This window comes from Apiospora kogelbergensis (assembly GCF_038363985.1).
Source record: "Apiospora kogelbergensis strain CBS 113332 chromosome Unknown utg000003l_segment0_segment0, whole genome shotgun sequence".
Taxonomy (NCBI): domain Eukaryota; kingdom Fungi; phylum Ascomycota; class Sordariomycetes; order Amphisphaeriales; family Apiosporaceae; genus Apiospora; species Apiospora kogelbergensis.
Window position 1 is genome coordinate 4,995,829 of NW_027117420.1, and position 15,361 is coordinate 5,011,189.

The 15,361-nt window shown below is 50.9% G+C and overlaps 5 protein-coding genes across 5 annotated transcripts; 3 read left to right on the forward strand and 2 right to left on the reverse strand.

Moving 5' to 3' along the window:
* Positions 1-1,682: 1,682 nt before the first annotated feature.
* On the forward strand, positions 1,683-3,326 carry PG998_006396 (uncharacterized protein; the record flags this gene model as incomplete). The annotated part of the gene is made up of 7 exons (XM_066873214.1): positions 1,683-1,829; positions 1,911-1,943; positions 2,011-2,050; positions 2,119-2,342; positions 2,409-2,656; positions 2,735-2,865; positions 2,932-3,326. The coding sequence occupies 7 exons, from the start codon at positions 1,683-1,685 to the stop codon at positions 3,324-3,326; spliced, it is 1,218 nt and encodes a 405-aa protein (XP_066733311.1).
* A 3,286-nt stretch (positions 3,327-6,612) lies between these two features.
* PG998_006397 (uncharacterized protein) lies at positions 6,613-8,357 on the forward strand (the record flags this gene model as incomplete). Its single annotated transcript, XM_066873215.1, has 8 exons — positions 6,613-6,884; positions 6,951-6,996; positions 7,076-7,131; positions 7,182-7,287; positions 7,459-7,485; positions 7,521-7,632; positions 7,921-7,952; positions 8,013-8,357. The coding sequence occupies 8 exons, from the start codon at positions 6,613-6,615 to the stop codon at positions 8,355-8,357; spliced, it is 996 nt and encodes a 331-aa protein (XP_066733312.1).
* Positions 8,358-8,835: 478 nt separating this feature from the next.
* On the reverse strand, positions 8,836-9,119 carry PG998_006398 (uncharacterized protein; the record flags this gene model as incomplete). Its single annotated transcript, XM_066873216.1, has 2 exons — positions 8,836-9,004; positions 9,070-9,119. The coding sequence occupies 2 exons, from the start codon at positions 9,117-9,119 to the stop codon at positions 8,836-8,838; spliced, it is 219 nt and encodes a 72-aa protein (XP_066733313.1).
* An 805-nt stretch (positions 9,120-9,924) lies between these two features.
* On the forward strand, positions 9,925-13,793 carry PG998_006399 (uncharacterized protein; the record flags this gene model as incomplete). The annotated part of the gene is made up of 3 exons (XM_066873217.1): positions 9,925-10,094; positions 10,148-10,262; positions 10,416-13,793. 3 exons carry the CDS (start codon positions 9,925-9,927, stop codon positions 13,791-13,793), a joined length of 3,663 nt encoding a protein of 1,220 aa, XP_066733314.1.
* Positions 13,794-14,355: 562 nt separating this feature from the next.
* On the reverse strand, positions 14,356-15,102 carry PG998_006400 (uncharacterized protein; the record flags this gene model as incomplete). Its single annotated transcript, XM_066873218.1, has 3 exons — positions 14,356-14,690; positions 14,751-14,883; positions 14,968-15,102. 3 exons carry the CDS (start codon positions 15,100-15,102, stop codon positions 14,356-14,358), a joined length of 603 nt encoding a protein of 200 aa, XP_066733315.1.
* Positions 15,103-15,361: the final 259 nt, after the last annotated feature.

Here is a 15,361-nt window from a genome sequence, read left to right on the forward strand (position 1 = left end):
CTAGTGACAAATCAGGGTTTCTTGCAGATTTTCGGGTAACAGGAGAAAGCCAAGTTTCGGGCCAGGCACATAGCTGCATGAAGCTTGGCTATTATATCATGAGTCGCAGTCGCAGTCGTTGCAACAAGCCAGTACGTAAACAAACCTAATTTGGAAATGCAACGCATTGATTGGTGGCATAGGCGATGCTTACTAGCGTATACCCACTATAGAACGGAGTCCCATCGTGTCTTCTTCGTTGGTGAGACGTCGGGCTTCTAGTCGGGCCTGCACTGCACGCTACTCCCACCGGCGACTAGTGCCGACTTGCTTAGTGCGGAATCCCGAGATTCACCGGTCGCGATCGAGACCTTATCCGACCTAGGGGCATTCATGCTCGTTCCATCAGGGGTTTCGGTTCCAAGATGCCGAGTACTCATTGTCCCTGTTGAAATGGCCACAACATCTCTGAGAGCTGTGTATCTCTGCTGGGGTTTTTGCGTTGTCTTTTTCTGCCCCCTTCCCCGTTTCAATGCCAAGACAGTAGGAAACACGTCGCGCCACGAGCGAAACCCAAGGCCATTGCAGCTTTGAGCTGTTATGCGACGGGAGTCTGATGGAAGATCCAGAGGCGAGTCGTTGAGAAGGGCCAAGCTATCCAACGGCGCGTGCCTAGTGTCCGCCTCACAGGGTCTTTTCCACGGAAGCCAGTGTGTGATATTGGACGGCAGCCTATACCGGGTGAATCATCAGATGGCACAAGGTAAAACCTGGCAATCTAATTAGTTCGCATGCACTGGTCGGGATATTTTCGAATACATACTAGCGTCCCACATCGCGCACTACAGTATAGGCCGTCCACTCCGGTCCCTGAGTCAGACGAACGAGGCTTATTTATTTACCGGCTGGTATGTAAGCCAAGATTGAATACGACTTGGCCAACTACACCCAGGTTGGATCGGTGTACCGTAAGGAGAGGAAGCGACATCCGGACGCACTAGAAGGAACACATCGGCGAACTAGCTAGACTAGCCAGTAGTTTCTTGGACCCTGCAACACCAACAACTGCGGTGGGGGTGGGGGTGGAATCGTGCGACATCCAAATAAGCACTGCAGGGATAAGCCATTTGCCGACGTCGCATTCGATTATCGAACTCCAGACTTGTATCAAGGAACTAGATCCGTTTCCTGGTTGCGATCCATGGTCTAGCCAAGTTTAGCAGGAATCAGCGTGCCAGCCCTAGTAAATTGGCGCTTGGTGCCTGAGTCTGGCCCCCTCGCACGATCTTACTCCGGATATAGGCACTATTATAGGTTCCAAGGTGCCTTGAAGAAGGTAGGTCCCTGCTACCCGGCCCCTGCATTATTCTAGCTCCAGGGTCACAGGCAACGGGTTGTTGCCATACTAAGGCAAGCCCGGAATATGGTTCACATCTGGGATGGTTGCATCCACCAACGCCGAGATCAGAGTTTGGAGTTCCTGGCCTGCCGGCACACCATCCGAACAGGGAAGGCCTTGGCATCATGTTTCTTCTTCTTCTAGTATCCGACGCCCAGATATATCCGTGGCCCCGTCGGCTCTCGCGACGTTTTGTCATATGTATAGTCTCTGTTTGTCTTTCATGCCAATTTCGAACTTGTAAACGATTCTCTCATTTGACTACCTCTGGTAGTGAGTTGATGTACTGATCACTTTCTCGGCCATGGCGCTTCCACCTCCGCCCCCGGGGCTGGACCTCAGCGAGAGCAGAACGACCGAGATCAATGGCACCCTCATCGGCATGTTTAGCCTAGCGACGGTGACCATCTCGCTCCGCCTGTTTTCGCGCCGTCTGAAAGGCAACCCTATCGTAGGTTCATGTCACCGCCGGCTGTCGTATTGGCGGAACGAGCTCTTTTCTCGAATTTGAAGCTAACCCCTGGTACCGCAGTGGGCAGAAGATTGGCTAGCGCTTGTCGGCTGGGTAAGTGGCGCTGAGGATATCGGACGGCGTTGGGCCAAGACACGGCCATGCTGACTTGGATCTGCAGATAGCGCAAGGCGTTCATTGCTTGGTGAGCGTTTTATACAGTACGTACTACAAGATTGTAGATTGATGGAAAGTTAACCAAGAAACTGACATCAACGTTGTGCTGTAGTGGTTCCCAATGGTACCGGCCGTCACGTCTGGGCAGGGCCTCCGATCGCCGTTAAGACCTGGGCCATTGGGCTTTTTATCTCGGAGATCTGCTATACCATCACCATTGCCACCATCAAGTGGTCGACACTTTGTTTTTACTGGCGCATCTTCAGCGCTAGAAGAAGCATTCGCATGCCCATTTGGATCCTCGCCGGTATAGTCGGGATGTGGGCTACGGCAGTGGTTAGTCCATCCATCTCAACTCATAGCTCTGGACTTGTACACTGATCGATGCTCCTCTGTTTTTAGATCCTCGTCACGATCCTCCAATGCATTCCGATACACGCGTTCTGGCAGCGCTACGACCCCTTCAACCCAATGGATCCGAAACAGTTCCGTTGTGGTGTCGAACTTAGCCCATTCTTCAACGGCAACTCCATCCCTAATATCGTAACCGACAGCTTCGTGGTGTTACTGCCCCTGCCTTATGTGTGGCAGCTTCAGCTGCGTCGCTCTCAGAGGATTGCCGTCGGTGGCATCTTTGCTCTTGGTGCATTGTGAGTTTTGATCTGTCCAACCCTTTCCCACCCCCTATACCTCTCGAGCCTACTTAGGCTGACCATGACCTGTCGCAGCGTCACCATCGTCTCCATTGTCCGACTGAAGTTGATCCTAAATGTGGATCTCCTCTCGGCCGATATCACGTGGAACTTCAACGATACTATTATCTGGACCAACATCGAAACCAATACAGCCATCATTTGCGGTATGTATTTGGAAAATCACATTTGACATTGCCATTTTTAGTACTTCTTACTAACTCATTTACCAGCCTGCCTTCCGGCTCTGAAGCCGCTGCTTACCCTGGCCCTCAAGGGCACGCTCAAGTCCAGCGCTGGCGGCGGCAGCAACACAGCCCCAGGCTCCGGCTATATGAAAGGTAGTGGCGTCCACCAAAGCAAGTCCATGAAGGGCAGCAATGCCCTTGGAACCTTTAGCGGCGCCCGCGCAACGCGTGCACCATCCGTGGGGGTACACATTGCCAAAGGCTCCTTGGTTTCCGATGACGACAGGCCCTTTGTACGGCTGCAGGAGACAGACGGGAACGATGTTGAGCTTCGGTCCATGGACCACAAGCATAAGACTGGAGGGATTACCGTCACTCGGGAGTTCGGGGTAGGGGATAGGGATAGCCACGCTAATAGGCGTGGTGACAACAACGTGTAATTGGCAGCACCTAGTTGACTGGCCTTGCCATTACTAGTTACGGTAGAAAAGCCTCTTGAATTTATTTACTACTATACTTATAATAAGAATAAGAATATCTTAAGTTTTATGATATTACCTTTTAAATATCTACTCACCGTGTAGAGCTAATAAGTATTTTTAAACCTTAGTGTGCCTCCATCTCGGTTTGAACCATGCTATAGCGTGTTGGCACATTAGATTGGTTACTCACAGTTTCTGTATTGCCGCATTGTGGTCCAATCGTCCTTGTTTCTTCCGAACAATATACCTCGCAGTGGCAGTCCGTCTGGCTGGATAGCCCACAGATGATAACGCTGAATTCTCCCATGCAGTGATGGCTTATCACTGTTAAATGCCCTCTGCAGCGGCCTGCCAGCTGGCTGGCAGTAGTCATTGCCTTGGCCTGAGGCACGCATGCAGAGCTGCATCTTAGGAGGCATTGCGCGCATAAAGAGGCGGGGTAACAGTCTTGCTTACTTTTCACCTTCATTACGCTACAAACTATTCTGCTAGAAGTACCAACTACACCATGAAACTACGCAGCTCGACCGGAGTCTCTGGCAACAGAGCAGAGCCGTATAAGACTCAGGATGGGACAAAATCACGAAACACGTCACGATGTAGGGGAAAGCGTGGCCAGTCATCACACGTCACGATGTAGGGGAAAGCGTGGCCAGTCATCACACAGTCGGCCGGCGCGTCAGCCCGTAGCCCTACCGCCCGAATACGACAACCTGGATCCTTATACATACCGACCTCTGTGTCTATCGAACAAAGAGATCCGTCTGGTGACTGTACTCTCAGGAGAATACGGTAGCCCCATCCAGATCATATTGCACCACATCTCCCTCAATCCTTCATCTCCGCAGACGCTTCCGACTGTCATGAGCCTCAAAGATGTGAGAGCAACCTTAACTCGAGGTTGGGAAGCCCGCCAATCAATACATGGCCGCATCATGTTTCGCGGGCCGGGTGGACCTGGGGGTACCATGATTCGTACCTGGGTACATCCAAATTCTCATATCAGTCAGACTGCATACGATATTACTATGCATCCATCACCATCGAAAGAAGGCGTTCCAGACTTTGAAGCTTTGTCATATGCCTGGGGCTCCTTGGACTTGACTGCAACCATTGTTACATATGACAATTTTGAGGGGCCAACATCACCACAACCTTTGCCCGTCATCCAGTCGGAGCCTCGAGTGTTACGCATCGGCGAGAATCTTCACGAGGCGCTTCTCCACCTACGATTGCCCGATGAACCTCGTGTCATGTGGATAGATGCACTGTGCATTAACCAGGACGATCTTGAGGAGCGAGGGCATCAAGTTAAGCAAATGGCTCATATCTATAGCTGCGCCCGTAAAGTGGTCGCTTGGATAGGGCCTGAATACGATGATGCTGTAAAAGCAATGGAGTGGTTGGCCCGACTAGGGAGTCAGATCGAGTTCTTGGATGACTCTTTCCTTTCTCCTACCCCAGGTGCCTTAGAACCTTCATGGTTCAAAGAAGAGGTCTCGATACCTTCCGATAATATCATCCGGGCCGCGATTACCAGTCTCTTCGATAGGCCGTGGTTCTGGCGTCTGTGGGTGGTCCAAGAGATCCACATGGGAAACCTCAATTCTTCACTAAGATGCGGCGCTCACGAGGTAACTTGGTTGCAGTTTCGGCATGCAATTTTTTGCCTTGGGAATAAGCTCACGCCTCTTACGGAAGTTTCACAAACATGGCGTTTGCGTGGGATGTGCCAGAGAACTGTTGGAAGAGGCTTTGAAGACCGGCTCTGGATACTTGGCTCCCATAATCGCTGCTCCGACCCTAGGGATATAATCTATGGGCTCCTTAGCCTTGCACCGCCTGAGCTACAAAAGGCGATATGCGTTGACTACAAGGCTGATGTGAAATCAGTTTACAGGGCTTTCTTTACCGCATACTCTGCCTTGCAGCTTAGGAGCGATCTCCTAATGTCCAGCATGTGTTCTACAACAACAGTGGGGAATGCTCCGCAACTTTGGCCAAGTTGGGTTCCTGACTGGCGTAAATCGTCGCATCACATGGTGTTTCAAGATGGGACAATCGTGAGCGCAGCTGGACAGTCGCGTGCAGAGATGATATTGAATGATGATCAGTTACGAGTCCAAGGCATCATCATTGATACCGTCTCTTCAATATATATTGAGGATTGCGGGGACCTTTCCACAGTAATACAAAGGCTCAGGGAGATAGCAAATCAGATAGCCTCACAGGCAACTGCAAAAGAGGGTGGCGAACTTAGGATCGGGTCGGTCGATAGCTACATTGACGCATTGCACCAAGGGTTTACTAACGACCGGATTTTGTCGCCCACCAAGTGGATGGCGCCTTCTGCAAAGCAGTTTCGGCAGGAGGTCTTACAGAACCAAAGCTTCTTGTTGGACTCGGAAGAAATTCGTCCTTCATGGTGGGCTACCTATCGAGGCTTTATCACCCAATATTTGCTGGGGTCGAAACTATTCGCAACGCGACTAGGCCGTGCTGCTAGTTCCATATGCGAGATACAGCCAGGTAAGTGCTTGGCCTCATTTTTTAATACAATGGAAAGATAAATCAGATGATTAACTATGCTGCGGGCACTGAGCTAACCAAGCTATATTAGGGGATTATCTATTTATCCCCTTTGGCTGCTCCGCTCCGGTAGCCATTCGCCAGCAGAGTATCGAAGGATGCACTTATCGGGTGGTAGGCCCCGTCTACGTCAGTGGCCTCATGGACGGACAGGCCGTTCTTGGTGAACTACCAGACGACTGGCGCATCCTGTACGATTGTTTTCATGAGTTTTCGGAGGAGGCAGCAGCTTTTCAGAACTTAAAGACAAATCTTTTAGTGAAAACTGATCCCCGGCTAGAGAGTGTACCAGTTCCGGATGAATGGGAGCCTGTAGCTTGGACACGGAAAGACATCGACCCCGGAATTTGCTGTCGATTTAGGAACAAGGCTACCGGGGAACTGATCAACTACGATCCAAGAATGACAGGCAAAGCCCTCAAAGAGCGGGGTGTTGATATCCAGGAGGTCATCCTAGTCTGACAATTAAACGAACGCAGGAAACGAGTGTGAGCAAGTGGAACGATTTCAATAGATTCCGCACACTACACCTCCTTCTTATTTTCGCTTGTTCTAGACATCCTTCTCATTGTGACCCAGGTCGAGAGACACTATCCCATCCCACTGAAACGCTCAGAACATTTTACACAAGTACATTTCGATTGTACTCGCGAGGATGGCAGGCGTCGCACCCGGCAAGACCTACACGCCCGGGCTGGGCCTTAGCGGCGTGACCTACACCTGTCCCGCCAAGAAGGCCGAGTCGGACGCGGAAAGAGCCCACAAGATCATCCAGGAGAAGCTTCCCGTCCTCAGCCAGATCAATGTTCTCTTTACCGTCACCTTTGGGGACCGCCCGACCTTCTTCGTCGACGGACGCTCCGATGAGGCCAAGATCCTCGACTCGTGCAACAAGGAGCCGGAGTGCCGCCTCAACATCAAACCAGAGTATGATCACTGCCTCCTAAGATATGCTGGACTGTGATGAAGACACTGAAACTCGCGTGCCGGGAGATACATCATTCAGTTCTACGAGAACAAGCCAGAGCCGCGATATGGAGTCAATCTTGACCCCGCACTGCTTGACCTTTACGCAAGACAAGTCACTGATATTGCGCCGCTGTAATTCTTCATTCAAGGATGCCTTCTTCAACGAGGCTTCCAAGCCGTCGGGCAAGATCCCGGTTGCCATCAGGTTCGCCGACCTATTAACACCGCACCGCACACGCTGCCCAAGCCCGCCAGGTCTTTCTCCAGACTTCTCAAGGCCACCGAAGACATCAACCAGGTCAAGCGTGATATCGAGGAGTTCGGTTATGGATTGGCCAAGAACTTCCTCTCACCGGAGCAGGTGGCAATCATGAGAAAGGGTATTGCTGCAACTCTGGCAAACAGCCATAGACGTGGTTACTAATATGACTCCACCGTACAGCGGTCACCGAGCAAGCCGCTGGCGAGCGCAAAGCAGGAAATAAGCAGCCTACGTAGTTTCTGAATAGGCTGACCGTGTGCGCTCGAACAGTTGCTCAAGTCGACGGAGAGCCAGATGGTCCCAATCAAAGGCTCTAGACGCTCATTAATAAGGGCGACGACTTCCTTGACTTGCTTAACCACCCCATCATCGACGAGTTCATCCCCTGGTTCCTTGGCGAGCACGCTATCACCACGACCTACACTGCCAACATTGCGCGTCCTGGTGAGTACCCGTATCCCTGAGCCCCCGAACCCCTGAACCCCTGGTTTTCCTGCCACCCTAGCAAACCTTAATTATTTCGGTGCTTCAATGGAATGCACCTAGAAACATGTTCCGTAACCGAAGGTTGACCACGTCTTTTCTTTGCATTCCTCAGGTAATGTTCCAATGCAGTTGCACACCGACCAGGTGGCCATACAGCCGCCAATCCGTGATATTGCCTTGGCATGAACATCTTGTTCTACCTCGAGTACGTGACCGAGAAAAATGGCGCGACGCGCTTGTAACCAGGAAGCCACTTGGGCCAAGTCGCCCCTGAAGACGTGAGTTTCCCCCTCCATCTTTCCTCCTGCTATCGAGGAAGCTAAAAATGCGAACCACAGATCTTCACCGTCGAAGGCACGGTCCCCGCCGAAGCTCCCGCCGGCACGGCCCTCATCATCGACAGCTGCATTTGGCACGCGACGGGCCCGAACCGAGAGGCGGCGGGGGAGCGGCCGGTGATCCTGCTGTTCTTCATGCGCTCGTTTGTGCGACAGCAGGAGAACAACTTCCTGTCGCTACGTCGAAACGACGTCTGGCCCAAGCTGTCGGACCGCCACAAGCGCATGCTGGGCTTCTACACGACGGGCGCGCTCGGCGGCGTCGACGGCGAGGTCTGCGAGGGCGTGCTGGTTGAGTGGAGGGACAGCGTCGGCGAGATGCGGGCGCCTAATGATCGTTCGTAGCTCAGGGGTGCGGGCGCTGGGTTGAGCAGTTGGCTGTCGGATCCTGTTATCAATTAGCCCAGTGCATGTCCTCACATATATTTACTATTGTTGGATGATCATGAAACCTATAATTCCTCATTATTTAAGATGAATATTGCGGCGTTGGACCACACGGTAGGTATACTTGTGATTATGCATTTTATCTCTCTGGTACAGATAGGATTTTAATCAAGTGTAGATATCCAATAAAATTCAACTATAACAGATAAGGAAGCCATGAAATCAACCCATACCCACAGGCAGGTTAGGAAGTCCTATAAGAAAAACAATAAAGAAACTGAAATAGCAGAGGCAGCATCAACGTTCCCTGGTCTTTGCTCCAATCGCACCCCCTGAAACTGACAACACATCTCCCACGCAGATCATCTAATATGACACAGCGTCAGTGCTTGGATTTAGTATTGGTCATTGAGTACTAACCGATAAAACTTCAGCCTCATTTCTGTGATGATGTTGAAGCATGCGCCCAAGCTTGGTCGAACCCGGAGATGGCTTTGCCAGCCTTGGTAACATGATACTCCTGCGCCACAGATGATCCTGCCGCGCCTTCCATGGCGCTTCCGCTTTCGTAGATATATCTATCCAGCATCGCCGATTTGGTCTTGCTAAACGCGCGTAGAACTTGTAAGTATCCGTTCATTGAGCTCATTGGGACTTACTGTTCTCTTACCTCTTACTCTTTCCTTCCTTCTTTGTCTTCTGACCGGAGTTTCCAGGCATGGTTATATGACAAAAGAACTCAAGTGAAATGGGTGTGTTTGCAAGGCACGTTTCACCTAGAAATACACGCTTTCTTTTGATGGTGAAATGTCATGGCTTCGGATTCGCATCACTATTCGTGAAGTGGCCATTTCTATACTTTTTCCCCTGCCAGATTCTATCTCTGCGCAGTCCAAAACCTGTGATATCCATGTCATGGGTATTTGGGCATTATTTGAGTGCGACTTGCAGGACGCTGCATACCCATTCATAAGGTGTTATGTAAGCCTGCATAAAACCATAAATCGTGGCCTTTGGAAAAGGGGCTTCGGCAGGTTTTGGATTGAAGGCAATTGCGGTCAAAGTCGTATGAGGGGCTCTGCGACGGTCGGTCGGCCGCGGACCTGATGCATCAATAAGGCAACTTGTTCTGTCGGGTTGGAATGAAGCGAATTGTTGAACGATTGGCTGACAATGTCTTAATCCCCGAGGCAACTACATGATTTTGCATCCAGGCTACAGCATGCTGGATCTCACCGAACTTAGCTGGCGAATTACGAGGCCGCAACTACAAAGAGTCCACACCAACCTCGGCGGAAAAATAAGAACTAGCCAAATCCAGGTGGCCAAAACCTGGTGGCAGAGCCTGTTGCCCATACATCTCAAACCCCAGGTTACCCCAACACAAAAAGCAGGATCTGACGTCGAATCTCGAGTTGGTACTGAAATAGCCAGGGAGAGTGACTCAAAATATTGTGAAGCTGCCCTTTGGCTGGCAATTCGCCCGTATCTGCCTCCAGATCTGCTCATTTCCATCGTTATAACAATGGCCACTCCTACCAGGCACGTTCCCAGACTTGACTGGGAAAAGCACAAGGCGACGATTTTGGAACTCTACTGCGAGAGAGGTCTCCCCTTGACACGAAAGGGTGGTTCTAGAGAGACCAATGAATGTGTTGACTGGACCATGAGACATCAACATGGGTTTGCGGCCAGGTTCGCAACCCATTCCATGTTTAGCAGAACGATGCCACTAACATCTTCCACAGCCAGTGGCAGTACGAGAACCAGCTGAGAAAGTGGCGCGTCGCTAAGAATCTCAAGCAAGACGAATGGAAATCACTTCTCGCTGAGTATGACCGACTTGAAACGCACGGGCACGAAGTACGGATCGTCATCTCGGGCAAAGTTCAAACCAAGGAGAGAATAAAAAAGGCACGGCATCGTTATTGCAAGTCCTCGACAAGGACCTCTCATTCCAACGCTCAAGGTTAGCTCACCATCATGCGGAATTGTCTAAACTACGACTAATTCTAGACAGACGAAACCTCTTCTCTCAGTCGGCAAGCTTTTATCGAGATCAAACAACATGGGTCTTGGAGGCGTTGCACCCAAGATGACCTTTCCGTGACATCGAACTCTCGGGTCCTGAGGCTCGAAGCTCCTCATCCTGCGACTGTTGGCGGTCACTCAACCATTGTATCGTCGCCTCAATGGCGTGCAAGCCCATTAAGTGTCATGGGCGTGTCTCAGTCAATGTTGCCAGACCCTTTCTCAGAAATATACCCCCTCGATGTCGACGATTTCTTCAACCAGCCATTCTCAAGCTCTAATTTCAATATCGACCCTCTTGGCCTAGATTTAGGCTTGATTGAGACTGAATCAGACCACATATCAACCTCTGGGGCAGAGATGGCCCTTTTTGGCTCAAGCAACAGTCCATGGGCTTTTTCAAGTGAAGTTATCATGAGCCATGATATTCAAGCCAACTCTGCAATGTCCCGCGGCCAGAGGCACTCGGATATATCAATATTACGGCCCGCTCAAGGAGGCTCTCTAGGACTACAGCAGTTCTTAGCTCTAGCGATACCCGAAGAATCGACAAATACCGCGGATCATGAGTCAGCACGCCATGGAATTATCAACTATACCACAAATCGATTCCAGTCGTTAGTGTCAACGAAGTCCTTCCTCTCGCAGGAGCAGCGCTCATCACAGCCTGTTGAAGAATTATTCAGCTTCGGTGGGCATTTTAATACTATGCTTTACTCGATTATCAACGGACTTGCCAGTCTAGACGATATATCCTGTGGTCCAATCCTTCGAATACTCAGCGGACACGAAGGAATTTCCGAGCAGTTGTTAAATCTTCTCAGAAATGGACCGGAGACTGTGGCAAAGCAAGTAGCGGACAACCTGTTCAGAGCTGCTGTTATGTCAAGCGACAGCCAGATGGTCGCACTGTTACTGGAGACTATCCAAGTTAGACCAAGCATTGCCATTGACTTGAATGGTCGGTTTCAATTTGGCGATATAACTGGAATTACCGCTTTGATCTTGGCTGTGAAAAACGAGAGCGAAGAGATCGTTGAGATACTGTTGAATGCCGGGGCAGATCCAGAGGTTTCGGGACAACCAACGATGGCCAACAGCACGACGTCCCCGCTTCAATTCGCTTTCCATCAGAGAAAGACAGATATGCTGAAGAAGGTACGCATCATCAATTTACTCATAAAACACGGCGCAGCGGTAACTAGCTACGTAGTGGCTAGAATTATCGATCAAGGTGCTGTGGAGTTACCGGTTTTCATGGCTATCATGGAGGGCATCCCAGCCAGCAGCCACATATTCATCTTTGAACCCGACGAGCACGATAGTATGAACATCACGGTACCAGGCACAGGCAGGACGCGTTCTATCGCCGATCAGATTGTGTGCTTCATTGAGAATTCAGCTGCTACCTTCGGGGTCAAGCGGCTAATTGATGCCTGCAGATCGACTGGTTGCGGAAAATGCGTCTCGGATAACGATGCGATGAACAGTTTGTTGGCTCATGCCTCAAGGCGAGGAAACCTTGAGCTGGTTGAGCTTATTATCCAATACGCCACATTGCCAAGTAATGCTCTTGCTGGCGCGGTCCGGAGCGGAAATTTGCAGCTGGTCCGCTTCCTCCTCGAAAGGGGAGCTCGTGCCGATGGTCCACCCGTTGACCTTTTCGACCGGCTTCAAACCGGTACAGTTCACGACTACTCCCAACAAAAGACCACACCTCTCGCTGAAGCAATTCTTCAGCAGGATCCCAGGTTCGTATATGCTCTACAGGAGTATGGAGCCTGGGCTCAAATCAGTCAGCGGGATCATTTTGAGCCTTCGATTACCGCTGCAGCAAAGGTCGGAAGCGCTCATTATCTTGAAATCATATTTCGTCGTGCAGGCTCACGGGCCAGGCAGGTCCCGTTTGCAGCTATCGTTCTAGCTATGGAGCAAGACCAATTCGAAATAGTTTTGGCGTTACTTGGAACCGGAGCCATCCATCATGACCCGTTAATTAGCGGACATCTGCTGCTACGGTACGGTTTGCAGAAGCGCAGTAAACAAGTTGTTGACGCTCTTCTTGATTCATGTCATGGATGTGACTCAATGGCGTACCAGTCTTATCATTACAATAAATCTATCTCGTTGGGGTTTCCCATGGAACTTGCTTGTGCATGGGGAGACATGGGGATCATCAGCGACCTCACGGGTATGGGGCTCCCTCTGGATGCAGGGCACTACATGACACCCCTAGGGGTTGCTGTAGATTCACGAAACATGGATTTGGTTGAACACCTTCTGAAGCTCGGTGTTGACCCAGGGGCCAAGGCCCAATCCGGTTGGACTCCTCTTGCGGCAGCTGTCAGAAACCAAGACTACAAGATGATGGACCACCTTTTATCCAAAGGCGCAACTCCCGCGGATATCAAAGCTCTCATTATAGGCATGACACGCAAAGACATGACTGCTGCTGCGAAACTCCGCTCCGCTCTTTCAGAGAGGCATCCGCTGGGTTTGCAAAGGTTTGGTGGCGAATTGATGATCGAGGCCATTTATACCGATAATCAGCCTCTAATCGATGTTCTTATCGATATGAAGGTCGACTTAAGCAGCCTGACAGACTGGGATCACTTCAGGAAGAGGAATCAGAATGAGTTGGGCCTTTCAGATGATGAAATATCAAAACAAGTCCTACTAGCACGTATGAGCCCTTTGGGATTTGCCATAATTCATGGCAAATGCCAGAACTTACAGCTTATCAACAGGCTATTAGGCTCAGATGCCCATACAGATGGAATTGCTATGGACGGCGTCAGTATCGAGAAACACCACTACTTCTGTTTGCGAACGCCCTTGCTTCTAGCAGTCAAAACAGGATGCAAAGAGCTGATCGATATGTTACTTGATAAGGGGGCCGATATTAACAGACCTGCACGCCGGGGCATCGTTCGTACCCCTTTACAACTGGCATGCGAAATTGGCAGTTACGACATGGTCCAATTCCTTCTCCAGAAAGAAGCCGATGCCAGCAGTCCTCCAGCTAAGCAACATGGCGGTACTGCTTTGCAATTCGCAGCAAAGTGCGGCAGCATGAAGATAACCGAGCTACTTCTCGAAAACGGTGCTGATCCGCACGCTCCTGCACCGGAGTTTGGAGGTGGCAACACTGCGTTTGGATGGGCTGCCGAGATGGGTCGCTACCACATCTTGCTGCTGCTGTGGAGAATGGCGCCGCGGGATGGTTTCACGACGGATGCTCTCCAGAGATACCGCGACCTTGCGCGGGAGAATGGGCACAGAGGATGCGTAGATATCATCGATTCCATGTTGGATGACTCGACGTTCGGGCGGTTGATTTCGTCGGATGCAGAACGTGATTGAGGTAATGGTGGGATGTTGTGGTTTCTTTTAGCTCGGTGTTGGACTTGGTAGTAACGCTCAGGGGCTGGAGCTCATGTTGACTTTATTTCCTTGGTGTTGTTGTTTTGAGACTTTGTCTTGACGAGACTAACGTGGGACGATCGTGGAATCGTTCGCGGTCATATCCTATTGTCTTCTCTCCCCTTTGACCGAGCTGGGGGCAACATCCAGCGACGGGGGAGAGTAGTGTTGGCGCGCATCGTAGGAATGCTGGGAATCAAGGGTTTTCATTTAATTTTTAGGCTTTATTTCACTCTTGTCCCTCTTGCTCAGGACTAAGTTTCTTCGGCTCAAAACGATTTAGACAGTGACCAGATTAACTCTTCATCTGTGTTGTCCTCTGTTCCAGCTACGGCTCTAGGCAACACGATCAACCCTGAATAACCGTTTACAGCTCCTTGATAACACAGACTCCAAAGATATTCACGGGTACTTAAAGAATGGAAGAGTCTGAAAGGTGTTGCATTATTAGTTTAGTATTAAAACATCCCGTACACCTCCCGTCGCTTCTACTACCGGGTATTTAGATCAAACCCCCAAAAGCCGCAAGAAGAACGGCAGCGCCACTCCAGATGCCCCTGGCCGACGAAGCGCCGTTGCTAGGAGGAGGAGTAGAAGTCGCCGCCGGAGTCTCCGCTCCCGTCTTGGCCGCGGATCCCGCCGGAGTAGCCGCCGCCGTAGGTGAGGACTCCGGCGCCTTCGTTGAGGACGCCGCGGCAGAAGAAGCGGTGGAAGCGGGCATGGAGCTGGACGACGAAGTTGCCGCCCGCTTGATACCGCAGACCGCCTCGGTGTCAAACTCGGTGGGGATGGGCTTGTTCCAGGCGACACAGTTGGGCAGCTGCCTTTCCATAGCGTCTAGAAAACCCGGTTAGACTCGAAAGAAACGGTATTTGACCTTCGAGAAGATTCACTTACCAGGCAAGACGTTGGAGTCGCACTTCCGGGCCAAGCAGCACCAGTACCGCTCGCGTTCGGGCTTCAGCGTGCACGTGCAGGCGGGATTGTCCGAGTTGCACTTGTTGGTGAACTCAGGGAAGAAGCAGCCGTTCTGCGTTCGGGGGAAAGGAGTCACTGGTCAGCTAGTTGGACAGAAAGGGGCGCGGTGGGCACGCGGCGGTGGGTTGAAACTCACGTCGCATTCGGCGTCCTTGTTGTGCTTGTCGAGCTTAGTCTTCCAGGCCTCCTCCGACATGGAGGATTGCGCCGCGACGAGACTGGTGCCAAGCATGGTCGTGAGAAGGACGACCGACTTAGTTAACTGGACCATGATGACAGAAGATGTATAAACGAAAGTGAGCGAAAGCGAATAATTGAGCAAGTGACTAGTTGGTTGACTGCAGAGAAAGGCGAAATAAGCAGTCTTGATCTACAGAACAAAACACGGGGAGAGATGACTCTTATCCAGAGTATTTAGCAAGCAACCGCGCCGCAAATCTCATTCTAGGGAGGACAACACGAAAGTAAGAGGTAAGCACTAACATGCAGAACAGGGGCTAATCTCTTGGCATCTCATTTCGGCAATTTTC